Source organism: Colias eurytheme, chromosome 26 (genome assembly GCF_061535395.1).
Source record: "Colias eurytheme isolate Ceu_HAF_F1 chromosome 26, ilColEury1 Martin Lab GWU primary, whole genome shotgun sequence".
NCBI lineage: Eukaryota > Metazoa > Arthropoda > Insecta > Lepidoptera > Pieridae > Colias > Colias eurytheme.
In genome coordinates, this window is record NC_143005.1 from 3,087,110 (window position 1) to 3,105,007 (window position 17,898).

The window sequence follows — 17,898 nt, forward strand, 5'->3', positions numbered from 1 at the left end:
GTTGATTTCCTCTAAAGAAAAATATTCCACAAACATTAAATAATCTTGTCATCTTCAGAAGCTGCCGACCTATTATGGAGAACGATTATGACGTATCCCAATTGACGTAGTGCATTGAGATGCATCTCAGCTCCACCACAGAATATGTAACATAAACAACAGATGACGGCGGTTTCCTTTACACGGGCTAGCACGCTTTGTGCAAAGTTTATGAATTAAGGCATGCTTTCTGAATAATTTCATTAGAAGGAATTGTGTTGTTGAATAAAATTTAATCATTAAGTTGCATCCTGTCACATGTATGTAGAAGAAAATACTGTTAAAAATGAAAAAGAGATTTCATTAAAATTACACACAATTTGCGACATATTTTAGTAACTCAATAAGAAGAAAACTACGTAACGAATACACGTGTTTGAACGTGTATTCTATCGGCATTTGCAAGGTCATTCCACATAGTTAAACCCTTTATTGATATCTAACTTCGATGACTCATTAGTCATTCATCACTTGTGGCAGAAAAGTGATGTTTTGATGATCAACAACGAGAACCAACATCAAAAATTGTAGCATAAATACCTCTGTACATATCTTCACATTTTAGTTACATATGATTCTTCGTCAAAAGCTCGATCAAGCGTCACTCAATCATCACCTTATCTCCCTAATTATAACATCAATATCTATAGCCACTAGACCGGAAGCCAAAATGGCGACCAAGAATATAATACACCATTTATTTGGCCATCAGTCAACAATCAACCGCCCACGATAAAAGAATTTCACCTTGACTCGAGAAAGCGTACTTCGTCCAAGACAATTTTTGCATGAACCAATTTAACATTGGGATTGGGATCGAGATTAAAATATAGACACGTGGGATTTAGGAACAGCCTGTCAAATATACAAATAACAATATAACATATGAAGTGATTGTTTGTCTGTATGTCCTTTATATTATCGTAAACTATTCTTGCAGTTCGAAGTGTTTTGCATGACATAACGACACTGTACGGGGGAAGCCGAGGTGCTAGCGTATCAATGTAAACAATTTTAAAGTTCATTCAGTGTCCCAAAATATTTACGTGTTATGTTATGCAATATATTTTATAAGAATAAGAATAAGAATAATTTATTTCGCCAAAAGCCAACAACAGATATAATGAAAAGAATAAGGAATACAAAAAACACAGAAAAAGACAAAAGTGTGGCAGACCTTTAGCAAAAAGGGGACCAACTCAGTATTAAGCTGTGCCTTCAACAGCACAGCACTGATTTTCAGTGGCCCCCAATGTTTGAAGTACAGCTACAGACCGAAGTATAGAGGGATAGAAATTATATTAATAAAATAAACAATATTACACGTTATAAATATTATACATATAAAAAGAAGGCATAGGAATGTACATATACTAGAACATTAAGAAAATAGTAATAAATAATAACGAAAATAAAAAATTAATAAACATACATACAGATAAATAGACACAAAAGAGAGATGCTACATTCTACAGTAGGTTACGGTTGTTTTTTAAAAATAAAAGCAGCAACTTTATTTTTGAAGTTATTAATGCAACGAAGGTTACGTAAGGGTGGAGGCAAGTTGTTCCAACACTTCGTAGCATTATAACTGAAACTGCCTCTGAAAGCGGTTGTGTGATGTATGGGCACAATAAGTAGCTTTTGACTCATACCCCTGGTTTCATTGACAAGCGATTTGCGTCCTTTATCCCTACAAAAATGAAGCCTATAAGAATAGATAATGACTAAAACGATAATCATTTGCACAACGACTCATTAAGGAGTTATGGAAATTTATTGGATGGATTGGAGAGATAGATAGAGCAAGAATGGATACAATAAATCGGAACACTGCAGGAAAATTAACTTGAAACATGTTTCTGTACCTTTTTTTAAGGAATTCTGAATTCAATAACATCTTGTAAACGAAATGTAAGATAAATAATTGTTTGTTTTTACAAAGTATTTGGAATTGTTTGTTGTTTGGTTGTTTGGAATTGTGACCAATATATCAATCCGATTCATCCAAGAGCATGTAAGTCAGAATTTCTCAAAACGTGGGTGTATTTTACAGCCGAATGATAAGACGCGAGGGCAAATAAATCAGAGGGTACAGTGATTACTGGAAAACACGGTACAAACTGGATACGGACCCGGTTTTTTGTATGGCAATACGTCTCCGGCTGTTTTCAGGGCAGCGCATTCTATGGGCCTTGTTGGCGGTAACTTTTTGTGAACACCCTGGCATTGACTCCTTTATAGGCCAGTGTACTGCGTACTCATATAATATGTACTAGTAAAAAATCGGGTAACGATGGTATGTTTCATGTCTTTATTAGAGTTTTTATACACAATGTTGTTTTAATAGTTTTCATTTGGTATCAATATTATAACTAAACCTTGAGAATTGTTTGTATGAATTAATATGAATGTCTGCCAGAAAATTACTACTATTATTACACAAAATTAGATATAAATTGTATCGTATTGCAATAATTATTCGATTCTGTTGTAAAATAAATCGGAATATCTTTAAGCTGCATTACAATTTAAAAATATAGATATGTCCAAATTTTTACTAAACATTTACCTGTGCATTGTACCTAAATATAGGTGAATATAGCTTATTGTTATAAATTCAGATAAGCAATGTAATTCCAAGATAACATAATCAATAATCATGATTAAAACATGGATTTACACGTAGTTTTGATTACACATACATTGTACATTGGTGAACATACTGTTTAAGTAATATTATGTATTTTAAACAAGGTATGATATTTTGTCACAGTCTTTTTTATTTATATTTTTAGAAGCACAAATCACGAAAAAGTTTCCACGAAGTTTATGAATAATCATTGATGGGTATGCAAATAATGAAAAAGAATATATTATACCTATTACCTACTTTAATTAAATTAAATATGATACAGAGTAAGATTTTAGTACAAACATTAATATTACTCAAATAAAATAACAGCAGTCGTTGCATACTTCCACATCCAATTAATAAATGCGGAAGAAAAATATAAAATAGTCTGAATTTTTGAAACGCCCATTACCTACGTCGGAATTTGGACAAAATATGTAAAATGTTCCATATAGTTTGATATATAATATATATAATGCGGCGAATGATGTCGATTTATTATTGTAGAGAAATCGAAAGCTGTAAGGGACGAAATGGGGTTAACAATAAGAACTACATACTATAATTGCGCTTCTAAAGCCACGTGCAGCTACTATATTATGAGATAAAGTACTAAGAGATAATGAATTAATCCGTTATCTGCCTAAAACAAATTATGTGATTATCCAACTTCAATAAAAGTCCCCTATAGATACTATGTATTTAAACCATACAAACTCATATCATTCAGGTTTATCTCAATATGATCTCAATAACATAAAACTTAAGCAATTTTATTATTTATATAGCCATATTGAATGTATGCACATCTGTAATTTCACAATGGTTTGCATAACTTCAACAACGTAACATAAAATATGTGCATGTTGGAATATAATCAAGATGTACGAACTACCACAGACGTACATGTAGCATGTATGTCGTCTTATTTCACCATATCGATACGTACATTCTTCATCAGCATTGTGACTTTTACAATATAACGATTGAGCAACTCAAAATCGTAACATATTTACACGTACGAGCACCGACTGACATACCGACCTTGCTCCGTTTCTCGCAGATTATTTCTTTTTCACGAATCGTAAAATGCCGGAACAACCATGATTCTTCTGGAAGCAAAAAATTATGTTTTTACACATTTTTTACCGATTTACGGAAAACTTTAACCACCTTTAAGGCTTATACATGCGCTAATAACCTTGACCATACTTGACGGATCTCAAACCTCTCCCGCTGCACCTTCTTTTTTCCTCGCATTTTGTATTTAAAAAGATACCAATCAGTGAAACAAAAAATCCTCGTCAGGGATTGTTATGTAACTGATAATTTATTAAACATAAAATTTTCAGAGCTCTAAGTCAGCAGGTTACGAAGTTTATAGAGTATTTGCGGAAAAATCGATGACCACGGCACATTTTTTTTCTAGAAATCTATTAACTTTGGAAAAAAGTCCTCGCGAGCAATTAAAGATCAAAGACCATCCTATTTTATATATTTTTTTCGGTATTGTGCTTTATGTTGTACCAGACTTTATAGAGGTTGAACATAGTCGAAATTGCCGGGTAACGCCTCGGTTCTGAATCGATTCAATCTGTAAATCAAACTTATACCTTACCTCTTTGCAATATGCGTAAAAAGTTACTTAAATCAGATAATTTTTAATTGCATAAATTATTTTATGCACTACCTGAAATAGCGGAAACTGATATAATTAATTAACCCTTACAGAAGCAAGCAACCTGCAACAATCACTTACTTTTTATGTTCTTGACTTTACAAATTCAATTATTTCTTATCTGTATTCCAATTGCACATTCTTATTTTATCTGTGTCTAAAGCGGTTTAAGCCTTCATAATTCGAATGCGCCAAGCCGTTTGGATACCCAAATAGATGACCCGAATTCAAGCATAAAATAACGTAGTGACTGTAATGTCTGTCTAAAATATACAAACATGAAACAAAGCAGCTTTGACCTTGATTCTATAATTTCAGTAGGCATGTTTGTTGTGTTGGCATCTCCTGTTTGTGGTAATGCAATAAAAGCTTTTTGTGCACCACAATATTGCCTCTAACTATAAAAAGAGACACAATAATAATTATGTCTAAGATCGCAGTAAAATAGTTGGATGTATGAATAATTTATTTTCTTATCTAATAAAAACGTACAAAAAAAATACTTTTTTAAATGTAATATTATTTGACAAAAACAAAAAACATACGTTTAAATCATTGTTTAAATAAACGGGCACATAAAACAGACAAATTTGATATGTCGGTCAAGAGCAAGTTTACATTGTTGTAAATGCAACACAGTATTTTATTACTAAGCCACTGGGTCAGGTTGTAATCGGTAAAACGTGGTAAAACTACTGCCAATAAAATGTTAAATTATTATTAATATTTATTCAAACGAAAATAGTAGTAGAAAGTCTGATGAAGCGTATTTTTAATCTGTGATGTGTCATGCCTTTTTTGGCGCCAATTACTTTTTATATTTTTTTATGCACAGTGCTCTGGCTTGTTATGATTGATTTCTTTGTTTTATACCTTACGGATTTAAAAAATAAACGAGAAAACAAAATAGAGTGGTATCTAGGGAAATAATTAATTTTGAACAATATTATAATTAATGAATATTAAAATATGGAAATCAGGTAGGTAGGTAACCAATACAATAACAACGTTTTTTTACAAAGGTATTTATTACCAATTTATTAATAAATTAATGTTTGTTTCAGATCATCCGAGATGATCCACGTTGATGAGTCAGATCCAGTTGGAGGTAAGATTGCATTTTTTAATCTTTATACATTTGTTAAAACCGTACCTACCTACTCAATAACGGTTTTAAGTTTTAACTCTAAAACCTTAAACATAAAATTATGTGACTACTTATGTATGAACTGAAGTATGAAGATTAGGTAATTGAAGAAAATGTGCTTGTATGTTTATTGATCATCCCTAAACAGTTTTGTTTTTCTATCTTAGAAACAACGAAATGTATCTATAAAACTGCGGAATAGCAATTTTAATCTCTGAGGTAATATACTTAAAACGAATTTGGTGTTCTTACTTACTATCATCAACCACAAATCTCAATAAACACTAAAAGTCAAAAGCATTTTAATCAAACACCTTACAGACACCAACACAATTTAGTCAACAACTCGCCTGGCTGTTCAGTGTTCACGAGGTTCTAATAAACAAACAAAAAATCTCGATTTTTGGCATAAGAACGGATTCCACTTTATTTTCGACGCAGACGCCTCGCTATGGTTGCTGACATTTGACTGGCGCACATTTGTCTTTCTTGTAACGTGGGGTTATTTATTAAAATGTTATTTAAAAATATTTTTTGCATAATCATATTGTCGTAAATCATATTTATTGAAACTTTAACGCTCGAAAATTTTAATGTCCCTTTTATGTTTCCAAAACATTGAGAAGAAATTTTAAATTTACATATTTCTACCATTAATTAAATCAATTTGCCAAGATATTTGCGACAATATATTTTGTATAGTTCCTTTACTTCCTGTCCCTTTATTAACCTTGAATAAATCAACAAGAATTGAAATGTAGACGTTTTTTGACTAGTAGATAATACAATTATTTCAGGATATTCTCACTTTTTCTGATATGAAATGAACTAAGTATAGCTCTTTGAAAGTGCACTATGGTCTTTTATCTATATTGCATTTAAAACGGATATTTCACGATCTCCTTAAATACTTATAAAATACTAAGTTATTATGCAGTAAAAAAATATCTAATCAATATACTTCTTGGATGAGATCCAACACGTTTACACATCATTTTTAATGTTATTTTGCAATGTTTCACGTCATATCCGGAAATACATATGTACATACGTTCATATATATACATTCTTAGACATGTATAGACTACGTAATACATACTTCATTCATTTTCAAAACATATATTAGTATGACGTGCCTACTAATTTATACTGTGGTTTTTTTTTTCAACTTAATATTATAAATTATAATTAAGTACGGTACAAATAATAAAAGGTATACATAAGTTACGTGTTCTGAATTATACCTAATTTTAAGAATATACTAATTCTTATACCAAGGCAAAGAATACGTAATAATGTTTCATAATTTTCATTCATTCATACATAGGAGGTAATTAGTGCGGTGCCATAAATATTCTTTCCATGTTTTAGTTAGAAAATGTAATAACTGCTAAAATTGCGTTTTTGCTACTTGAGCAGGCACGTGTAGGTTTTTCAATGAAAGAGATAAAAATCAATAATTATTTTTCTTAAACCTTTATTAATATTACTGAAATAAATGCAAGTTATAGATTGCAGTTATACTGTGGTTCTACGTTGTTAATTTATCTACAAAATGACACAAATTTTCCGGAAAACTCGAATTTAATTCAATGTTATACTACAATACCTGTATACAACTATCGCAATATTATATGAAGTTATAATAATTATTGCGAATGCACAGGCGTCATCTCTGATTTGCAATCTTTAATGACATAATAAGAGAGTCATTTATGAATCACTTTCATACTGCATTTACTAAATGTTGTCATATAGGTATGTTAGCAATTAAATATATAATAAACTTCAAATATAGTCTAAATGGACCTCAAAAATTACCTTATCCTTATATTTTGTTAAGGAATTTTAAAGGATATTAAATTTAAATTAACTAACGATATTTTGTATAAGATGTTGATGTTTTTGTCTGGTAGAGCGTGGAAAGAAGCAGTTGCTAGAAAGCCAAAAGTTTCTAAAAGTTTCCCCATTTTAAACCTCTTATTACTTAAATTTTACACTATACTAACACGTACATAGTATTATATTATATTATCTGTGCTAACACTATCGTCACATGACTTCATTATAATCGTATCCAACTCGCATCCAAAAGAGTACTATCACACCACTAGCGCCATAGAACAGACTAAACAGAAAGGTTACAGCACATTGCACCCAAAAATGTTTGAATACGTGCCAAAATGCTTTAGCCGTGTTGTGTCAATACATTCAGTACTTGACCAGACGACTGTGCATTCAAGTGGACTGTCGATTCATCTATTAATAAATCGTAAGAAATTATAGACTATTTAGGAGAATATACTGAAAGCTGTATATGAGTGAGCACTTCCACAGATAATTTAATACTGTAGGGCATAGGCACTTCGTAGAAAATCCCAGTCTAAAAAGTAATTGTAAGTTCATCGGAATATTTGAAAACAATCTGAAGTTATTTATAAGTTGATGCTTTCAGTTGTAACACCTTATACAGTGGCAGCCATAAAGTAGGTTATTTTTAAAACTACATATTCTCTACAAAATAAAACAATATTTCGATAAATTTCCCACTTTCAAATCAAAAAGTAACTTTCCAATTACTCCAAAACATTCCAAATGTTGATGTCATCCGAGGATTTCAAATTAAACATTCCCAGTGTCAACATCTAATCGCCGCGTAATTGTTAATTTCCTATATCTATGAGAATCTATTTTACATTACAGTTCTCACCATAAGACTAAAACAAATTTGCACTTTCTAAACTTGTTCCGCGAGTTCTTTCTCATTACTCTAGTCTCTTCGCTAATGTATTAATTAACTATTAAATGTCAATTATATGTGAAAGGTGTACATAAAAGTTCATCGGAAACTGTCACAGTATCTTGTAGAAATATAACACTTGACTTTCATCTGGATTTCTTTGAAGCAATATCTGTGACGACGTGATATTATGGATCGGTAGAATTTCCTTCTTGGCGTATAAGTTAAGTTTAAAAAATGTGTAACGGATTGCGAAATTTAGATTTTCTGGAGAAGTAAGTGATAATAAAATATCTTGAAGTAGGTATATTTAGGCGCCAACTTTGATCACTTTATTCTGTGATAGTAGGAAAATGAATTAAATCAAACGTGGTAAAAATTCAAGTAAATATTCGGAATAAAACTACATCGAAATGACGTGTCTACAGTTATCGATGTCTATGATTAATTGATATCTGATAAACATCGTCCTTACCCGATTCAATTCATATCATATTTATTTTTATAATTGTAAAATTTTTATATAAATTTTAGGAACACTCCTAGTTCTTACGAGGATGGATGGACACATTTCTTTCCGATAATTTTTCTTAAATATTGTATAGAAGGCCACTACATTGTGAATGATTGGAAATTCGTTTGAAAATTATATCAAAAGTTTATTTTCTCTTGCAGAAATCGAACCCCCATTCCAGACCCGCGATGTCACAATCAAGAGGAATACAGATGTCAACGACTTCTTTGATATGCTATCAGAGATCGGACGGTAAGAGAATTTATAAATGAACAAACACAAACAGTAAACAAATAAACAATAGACAATCAAAACAATAATACTTGAACAGTATTATTGTATTTAATCACCTGAGTATTTTACTACGTAGGTTATATAATATTTTTTGTAATACTTCTAGATATTTTTAAATGTCTTCCACCTATACCATGTTTTGGCTAGCTTTTATGGTAAGTTTCTCTTTCCAGGGGCAAATTCGGAACGGTATATCTATGCCGGGAGAAGAGCACAGGGCTAGAACTGGCCGCCAAGCTGGTCTCCGTGAACAGAAGGGACGAGAGACGCAATGTGGAGCGCGAGGTGGAGGTCATGAGGCGTCTGCGGCACCCGAGGCTTATACAGCTGTATGACGCGTATGACTGGGGCAAATATATGTGCGTCGTGTTGGAGCTGTGAGTATTTCTTGTATTACATAAGCTAAGTTTATCATTTGGAATGTTTTGTCTAAAGTTATAGAGACCTTATTAAAAACGACTGGGTGATTTGCTCGTTTATTTTCTGAACAATTGCAAAATTGGCAAAGGCAGGAGTTGCGTGTAGATAGCCAATTGGTTATATTCTTTACAGAGCGCGTTTTTGTTTGTTTCTTTGAAAATTGTAGTATGTGTATCGGTTATCCCGGTGAAAACTATCAGGAAAACCTCTTGCCTTATCTTGCTTGTCCCGTAAGAAAAGTGTGAAATTAATCTGCCCCATGCCACGGATTGTCAACGCAGACAAAATTGTAATAGTGAAACATTTTAACCATTTTAAACGTGTGGGAGTGATTGAAAATGGAAAAGCTAATGGCCTCGTCATTCGACTATTATACAGCCTGACGATTCCTATCATAAAACTATACATCTAATGGATAAAGCACGAGTAAGGTCTAATCAAGTGAAACTAATCAAATTTACTTCTAAACATTATTTTGTAATGTGGCGTAACTGTGGTAATTGAATAGTAGTATTTGTATACGTAGTATATTATTATTAGTCTGTGGTAGTATATATTATAGTTATATATTTAGCCTAGATTTAAAATTTACGAACCAAAATCAACTCAATAATATACTCCTTTTTTTAATAGGTTATTGTATTCATCGTTAATTTTCATGGCGTTGCTGACGAATTTAAGTGTAACACACTAGTGTAGTTTCGACTAGTGTGTCTAATAGATTAATGCATTAACAGATATATTTCTCTACCTACATTTTCAATTCCAGAAGCTACTTTATAAATACATACTAGACTATTAAAAATATTCAAAATTTTAAAAAAACTACCAAAGAGACAATTATCAGTCACGGAAACGATAATAAATCTAGAAAACCCACACACAAGCCGTGAGCAAAGTGTAGAATTACGAATCGTATACGTGTCGTAGTATCGCAAATAGATATTGGCCGTAGGATCTCGTGATGTGAAATACTTCGAAGACGGAAACGTCAAGAACTTGGCTGTTATACAATTACAATGCAGTTTTCCGAATTGTGATTATATTAGATGCCTTACTCATGAGCCCTAGAATTACTTCTAGGTCTGAACTCCCCGGAATAAGTAGATATCATCTTATAGAGCAAAAGATCGGAGTGTAATTTTAGTTTCTATATGTTCCATGCTAAAGATAAAAGTAACCAAAAACATTGGAATTGTATTTTAATTTGAATAAAATGAATAAATGCAAGAAGTTAAGGTTACCTTGAATGATCAATTAGTGAAGACTCAAAAACTCCTATTTCTGGTACGTTAGTAAAACAATGTTAATTGTATCCATCCTATAAAACAGGACAATTCACATACTTCATCTTGTGTCCACTTATAGTTCCTTCGAATTGTTTTAATTAAGTAAAAACGACCTTGAAGAACTAGTTCTGTAAGGAACGGGATTACAGGTTGCCCAGTGCTATATCTGAACGCAGTTTGTTTTTATAGTTGCTATTATTTGCATAAAGAAATCGCTTGTTTTACAACTAATAAGGAAAATATAACATTTTAAATATGAAACTAAGCTACTTCTATTTCAGTTATGTGACCTCTATCGTAGAATGTTCTACACAATTTTGAAACCAGAATATTCTTGTACTATTTACGAGTATGAATCCTACGAAGTCTACTCAGCTTTCTATATTTTGTTCCTAGATACCTCCTACAAATCTCTAAAATGTCAAACGTTATTATTAATAACATTGAATGAGGACCAAATTAGCAGCACAATCTTAAATCGAGGCAGGTGATTCAGTAGCTCACCCACGCAACAGCAATACATATATAATTACATCGTATATGGGATAGCAATGTCGTTGAATAATAACTGCAAGCTTATGAGACCCTATTGTATTCAAAGGACGGGTTATAATATGCCTAGTTCATTGTTTTTTGTTTAGCGTCTCCAAGTTGTGACTTATGTTAAGTATGAGGGGTTTTGAAATGTCTTTTTCTTATTCAAGCAACTCCCGGTTTCATTAAGGATCTGTACAAGGTATAAACAATTAGGGTTGTTTTGTATCTTGATAAACTTGGAAAGGACTAATTAGAAAGGGATTCGAAGAATGCCGCTAATAATCCCCATCCTTTAATAACCATTATAAAAAAACACACATAAAAAACTTCTGTGCTGCCTAATTTTAGGAAAAAATTGTACTGAATTTCAAGGCTTCCACAATTGCAAACTATTATCTATTTGGTTCTATGTCAAATCTAGTTTTATCCGTACAAACTAAAGGTCAAAGACATTCAAGATTGATGATAGATACATTCAAAGATATGGCAAGAATTATCGCTGAATCACCTGCGCCGGCGCATTTGCAAAGATTTCCATTCTAATTTGGTATTCATTCACTCGAGTGAGTCAAAACTCGTATAGTTTTGTTTTAAATGTTGATGTAGGTTACGGTAAGGAAGGAATTTCAAACATAGCCATATACAAGAGCTTTGTGATGAATCATGGGAAGGAATTTCAACACTGCCCTTCGATTGGTAGTGTATTTGGTTTTGACTTTTGGTAAACATGTGGTACCTACTTGTCTTCAAATACATTGGAAGTTTACATGTCTGACGTTTTGGCAATGCTTTGGACAAGGATTAGTTCGATTAGTAATAGCGTTCAATAATTTTTATAGCCATTAAGTTCAAATAACAATAACATACCTAGTTAATAGATTAAGATAATTTTCTAGTTGGGAAATTTGAAATAGTATAAAACAAAGTCGCTTTTTCTGTCCCTATGTCCCTTTGTATGCTTTAATCTTTAAAACTACGCAACGGATTTTGATGCGGTTTTTTTTAATAGATAGAGTGATCGAAGAGGTAGGTTTTAGTATACAATTTATTAGGTTTTAGACAAAGTGGGCGAAGCCGCGGGCGGTAAGCTAGTAATAAAAAAAAATTATTATATTATCTATAATGATGACTCCTTGATACCCTATCTGGTTAGGGCTTGCAAAAACACATTGAATTTGAAATTCCAAATTCCAATCCGAAATATCTAACCTTAATATTCAGTTGTTGTTCTAGTACTGACTCATTATCTCAGCAATCTTCTAATTAAACATCATTAGCGAAGAAAAATGAATTCTTGTCATTAATCTGATGTGGGGTACACCTGTCGCCATGTTTATATCGACCCAATTCTCATAAGCAACTAGATCATTCATGAGTTATTTATGTTATAAACAAATGACTAAAGTGCCAAGAATAAGGTCGTTCATAAACATTTTGTAGCGAACCTAATATAGCAAATTTTTATATAACAGAAATTGGGAATACCCAGACTTGACGAATAAAGTGATGCTCAAAATTATCTAGAATGCATTCTAACGCAAAAAAAATCTACAAAGGTTTTGGGGTAAAGGGATTAAAAAGGTAAAAGATAACATATTCTATCTTTCAGGGTGTATATTTTTCAGTGTGGTACTTGTAGTAGTTTAGGTACATTTGTTGATATAACAACGTCATTCAAATAATAAACTTACCAAAACAAATATTGTTAATACATAAATAATGAACCACATTAGCCTCACGAATTCCTCAGGAATTTATCAGGAATTCGTGTCACATTACTATTTCAGAATCGATTCAATAAATCATATTTAATTCATTTCTGCTAATTGCACCTACGCTTCGAATGTTACACGTGCTCTTGGAGTTGATGATAAAATATTTCGTGTTTGCCAGAGATTTATTGCTCTATGCCACTTCATTAATAAAATTATGACGTTTTCGCGTTCCATTAGGAACTGCAAATTCAGGGTTGCCTCGACCCAGTTCTTACACTTGGAAGAAATTACCTAGTGAGTCACAACAATATTATAAACAATAAAATGTATTTCTTTTTGACGTGACAACTTCTTATAATTCGATAGCCGGCTGCACGCACGAAAAAACATGACTCATGCGGCGTTACCTCGCTCTGAGGCGTTCCATAGGCATGAAGTGCAAACGAGAGCGCGGAACGAGCGACAAAGAAGCACAATCGGACGTTGTCACGTTCAACTATCGTCAGTAAACCGACTTTACAGACAACCAATTTTTGGTTTATTGATTGATGCGTATAATGTTGAGACATTGGCTATACACAAATATTTTACACAGAAGTAATCTGTGTAAAATATATTGTAATGTGTGATAATTTAATTTTTATCACTATTAGATGAAAGCCTGCACTCTGCACAGTGCATAGTGCAGAATACTCTCTGCTCCCAATAGATCTTATGTGATAAGTCGAGAATTATTAAATTGTACATGTAGCAACCCTAATATAATGGATCTACGGTAACACGTAGAAGCAGAGACGTTAATGGATCTTCGATCTATACCTAGATTTATAAAGTAAAGAAGATTACCAAGTTACATTATATTATCTTGAAATGTATGCCTCTACTTATATAGAATAACATACCTACTAGGTGCTAAATTACCAACCTTATTAATATAAAAATATTCAAGATAAAAAAAACCAGTAGGTATAGAGTCATACAGATTACATAGATAACATTATTAACATTGCAATTTATCTGTACAACAATAGTTACAAAATGCATCGTACTAAAATACATAATATATTAATAAATCCTTGCTTGGACTTTGTTCCTTACTACAGAATGTAAATTAAAAAAGTTATTGATTTCGTTTCAATCGTTTGAAATTAATAATTAAGATATTACGACATACTTTATCTTGGTGCAATTCTTGTGCAAGGAATGATAAAGTTCGCAGTAAAAATACAGTTATTATACATAGTATTATTTATTTTAATTTGTAATTATGTCTGTAGAAGCCCACAGATAACAAACGAACTGCAAAAAAGAAAATAGCTTAAACTTGAAATAAACAAAATAAAAAAAACATATTAAGTATATACATATATTCAAAGAAAATGTGTCGTTTTGAGACATGCTACTTTCCATGTTAAACACATCAATGTTTATCTTCAGATCATTAGAATACGAGATATAGCAACTTGGAAACCATGATAATATAATTTCCAAAACGTCATATCTGTTACGTATTAATCTAGACACGCGGCAGCGTGTCAAGCCAAGTTCAAGCGAAGAGAACTGGCGAGCAGCGGCCGTGTGTATATTTACACGAACCATTTCGAGCCACTTTTCACCCCCTTATAACTCGAAAACTATTTAAGTTAAATAAACCAAATTTGGTACATATCAAGAGGACCTCGAGATAAACAAGAACCTTAAATTTCATAAATATAGATTAAACAGTTGCGTAGATATTAATGTCCAAAAATCGCAATTTTTAAGACTGACTGACTTATAGACATATACAAAACCTAACCCACTTCCAGATGACCTAGAAAGTTCAAATTTTGTAATCAACTAGGTAATAGTGAGTGTACAAAGGAAAAAATCAGAAAATACTGAATTTATCTGTATTTAATTTTTTTTTCAATGACATTAATTTTGTTTGTATGGAAAAATGGAAAAGTTAAAAAAAATAGAAAATATTATATTCACCATAATAGTGTTAAAATATAGATCAAAACTAATCAGTGGCAGAAAAAAAATTGAAATCCATCAATAAATGACTGAGATACACCACTAGTTTTTAATCAGTACAAAAAATTTTACAGGGTGTTAAGTATCTTTAACCAATCATACTTGTGTAAGAAATAATTAAAAACACTAACAAACAGAAATGTCCCAAAATTGTCCACATAAATATGTAAAAATTGTTAAACCTAAATTTAATCAATGACCCACACTAGGTATTGTCACAGTATTACAATATTATTTCCTACAGTAAGGAATCGCCTTTGATGTCCCGCGATGCCGCCGCCAGCGTAGGTACTTACGCTGCCACACGAAAATACGCTAGGGTTGCAACAAATGGGAAATAAAACAATTTTGATTATTAATATTATGATGAAATCATTTATTCATATGTACATTCAAAATAATTGCGATTATTAAATCTGATGTAATTATTTGTTCATAAATATATAATTACAGATATTGCACTGCTAAATATTATTTACGTGGACACTTTATTTTTGGATGTTCTTAATTGTATATTATACCATTTAACTAAGTAATGCATTCGCATTGGGATGTACAATCTGATTAGAAAATAATGAGGACAACATATACATAGCTTTGATTTTAATTCAACAGATACAATTAATACAATCTTTCTGAAATATTGTTTCCTTCTGGGATTTCAATGTAGATTTACATCCGTAAACGGAACAGTTTTTGCGCGTCATAATAGAATATGTATAATAAAATTATTACACAAAAAATACGACTGCGTCATCCTTTCGCGATAGTTAATGCAAACTCAGCGTGATTGCATTAAGCGGCCCGCGTCGCCCGACCCCCCGCCAGTTCCCCTCCGTTTCTCTGCACAAGTACATTCGTCGCCATACTGTAGGATGGTAATACTGTGGTATTGTGTTGTAATTTTCTAGCGTACGATTTCGAGTAGGTCCGCCGCACAGATCCATTGATAAATTCCGGCAAACTCGCGTCCAAGCTCGCCATTCGCCCATTCCTCACCCCGCCACCCCCTTTCCCTCTGCGGCCTGCGCCCGCGTCGCACCCCAACGGCCCCCCGCCCCAACGCGACAAACAGTGCCAAATTGTTAGCGGAAGTGAAAACTTGCTTTTATTCGTCGCGTTTGTTTACGTTCTTCCCGGTACGATGTCATATCAATTTACATCACGGGATTATGTACTTATGCTTCGTGCGTTCTTTTTGAGTGGAGAAATTGCGAGTGCAGCAGTACGTATGTACAGATAAGAAGTACCCGAACGCTCGATCGCCAAATGTACGAACCGTGGTAAATGCTTACCAGCTGGCGTTGTCACAAAATGTTTTCGTGTAGTAATGTACTAGCGTATTTTGAAGAGGATCCTCGACGTAGTACGAATGTCGAATAACGCTGCGGTTCATGAATTTCTCACAGCGGTGAGCGGAGTTTGGAAGTCAGTGGATCGGTCGAGGCGGGCCTGCAGCTTGGGCTCCTCGCTCACCTGATCTCACACCCTTGGACCTCTTTTTGTGGAGTGAAATTAAGTGAACAAAAGTGAGCCGGTTAGTGTCGAACAATTAAAACAGCGCATATTGGATGAAGTGAAAAGACAAAAAAACGTACCTACTTCTCTCGTTAAAAAACAATGTAATAAAACGTTCACGTCTGTGTATTCAGTATTGACAATGGTGGTGGACATTTTGAAGGACAATTGAAATACTTGTAAGGTTAGTTAAGATTATTGTAAATACCAGCTGATTCTAACTTCTTAAATACGCCAAAATCGTTTTTTCTTTCATTACAGATTAGGTATTGTAAAAACAGCTGATTCTAACTTCTTAAATACGCCAAAATCGTTTTTTCTTTCAATACAGATTAGGTATTGTAAATAGAGCTGATTCTAACTTCTTAAATAGGTACGCCAAAATCGTTTTTTATTTCAATACAGAATAGCTTATTTTATTTTGATATTGTTTGTTTTGTAATTACATACCTACGTACCTATTTAATTTATTGTAAAAAGTAATTATGCCGGTCCTAAGCCTGGATGAAGTACCTATGAAGGGGAGATTTGAATTTAGGAATTAAACTAAATAAAGTTAGTAACTACCTACATGTCTTGTTTCATTTTATTGTCCAAGGTTAGGTAATACTATCAACGAATAAGTCAATGAACTCTGCAATGTGTCTATGATTTTAGTGAGACTTTCTTAAATAAACAAATGGTTATATCTTTGCTATTTATCGATATTATGTAATTCTTACATCATACATATGATAATAATGTATTCGCTAATATGTCCTTAAAGTTTTTGTACTGATTAAAAACTAGTGGTGTATAGATTATTGAAGTTTACATATTTTAGCGCGAAACATCTGTGGATTCGATGCGCCTCTGACATCACACTCACTCGCGCTAGTATCGCTAGGGCAGATTACTTCGATTGCATGATTTCTTTATTCAAAACTGTTATTAAACATAAAATTAGTGATGCAACGAATACTACTTTTACGAATACGAATACGAATACGAATATCAAACCTACTATTCGGCGAATACGAATACGAATACGAATATCTCGCCTTGGTAATAAAAGACTTATTTATTTAATGAATGTTTACTCTTCTAATAATTAAAATTTACAATAGGCAAATTTTTATTTAAAAAACATAAAATTCTTAGATTTTCTGGTTTTAGGCGATTTTTTTTAAGTCTGGATGTTTCCAGCCGTTGAAAAAAGGCTTTCTTCTCGCCAAAAGGCCAGTGGATCAGCAGTCTCTGCACACGTCATATTTTAACGCGCGATTTTTAAATCTGTAGTAAATAGAGTTGCGTACAAAAATATTCGTTTTTAGGGTTCCGTAGCCAAAATGGCAAAAACGGAACCCTTATAGT

At 32.5% G+C, this 17,898-nt stretch overlaps 1 protein-coding gene and 1 long non-coding RNA gene across 2 annotated transcripts in view; both read left to right on the forward strand.

Moving 5' to 3' along the window:
* Nucleotides 1–17,898, forward strand: part of LOC149897098 (uncharacterized) — a 36,331-nt gene that overhangs the window by 5,665 nt on the left and 12,768 nt on the right. The window contains exons 2-4 of the mRNA XM_090116850.1: nt 5,417–5,460; nt 8,915–9,005; nt 9,221–9,424. Coding sequence (XP_089972976.1) covers nt 5,427–5,460; nt 8,915–9,005; nt 9,221–9,424 — 329 coding nt within the window. The 5' untranslated portion in view covers nt 5,417–5,426. The remainder of the gene's footprint in view (nt 1–5,416; nt 5,461–8,914; nt 9,006–9,220; nt 9,425–17,898) is intronic.
* Nucleotides 16,450–17,115, forward strand: LOC149897099 (uncharacterized). The gene is made up of 2 exons (XR_016458208.1): nt 16,450–16,881; nt 16,956–17,115. It is a non-coding gene; the product is annotated as an uncharacterized LOC149897099 (long non-coding RNA).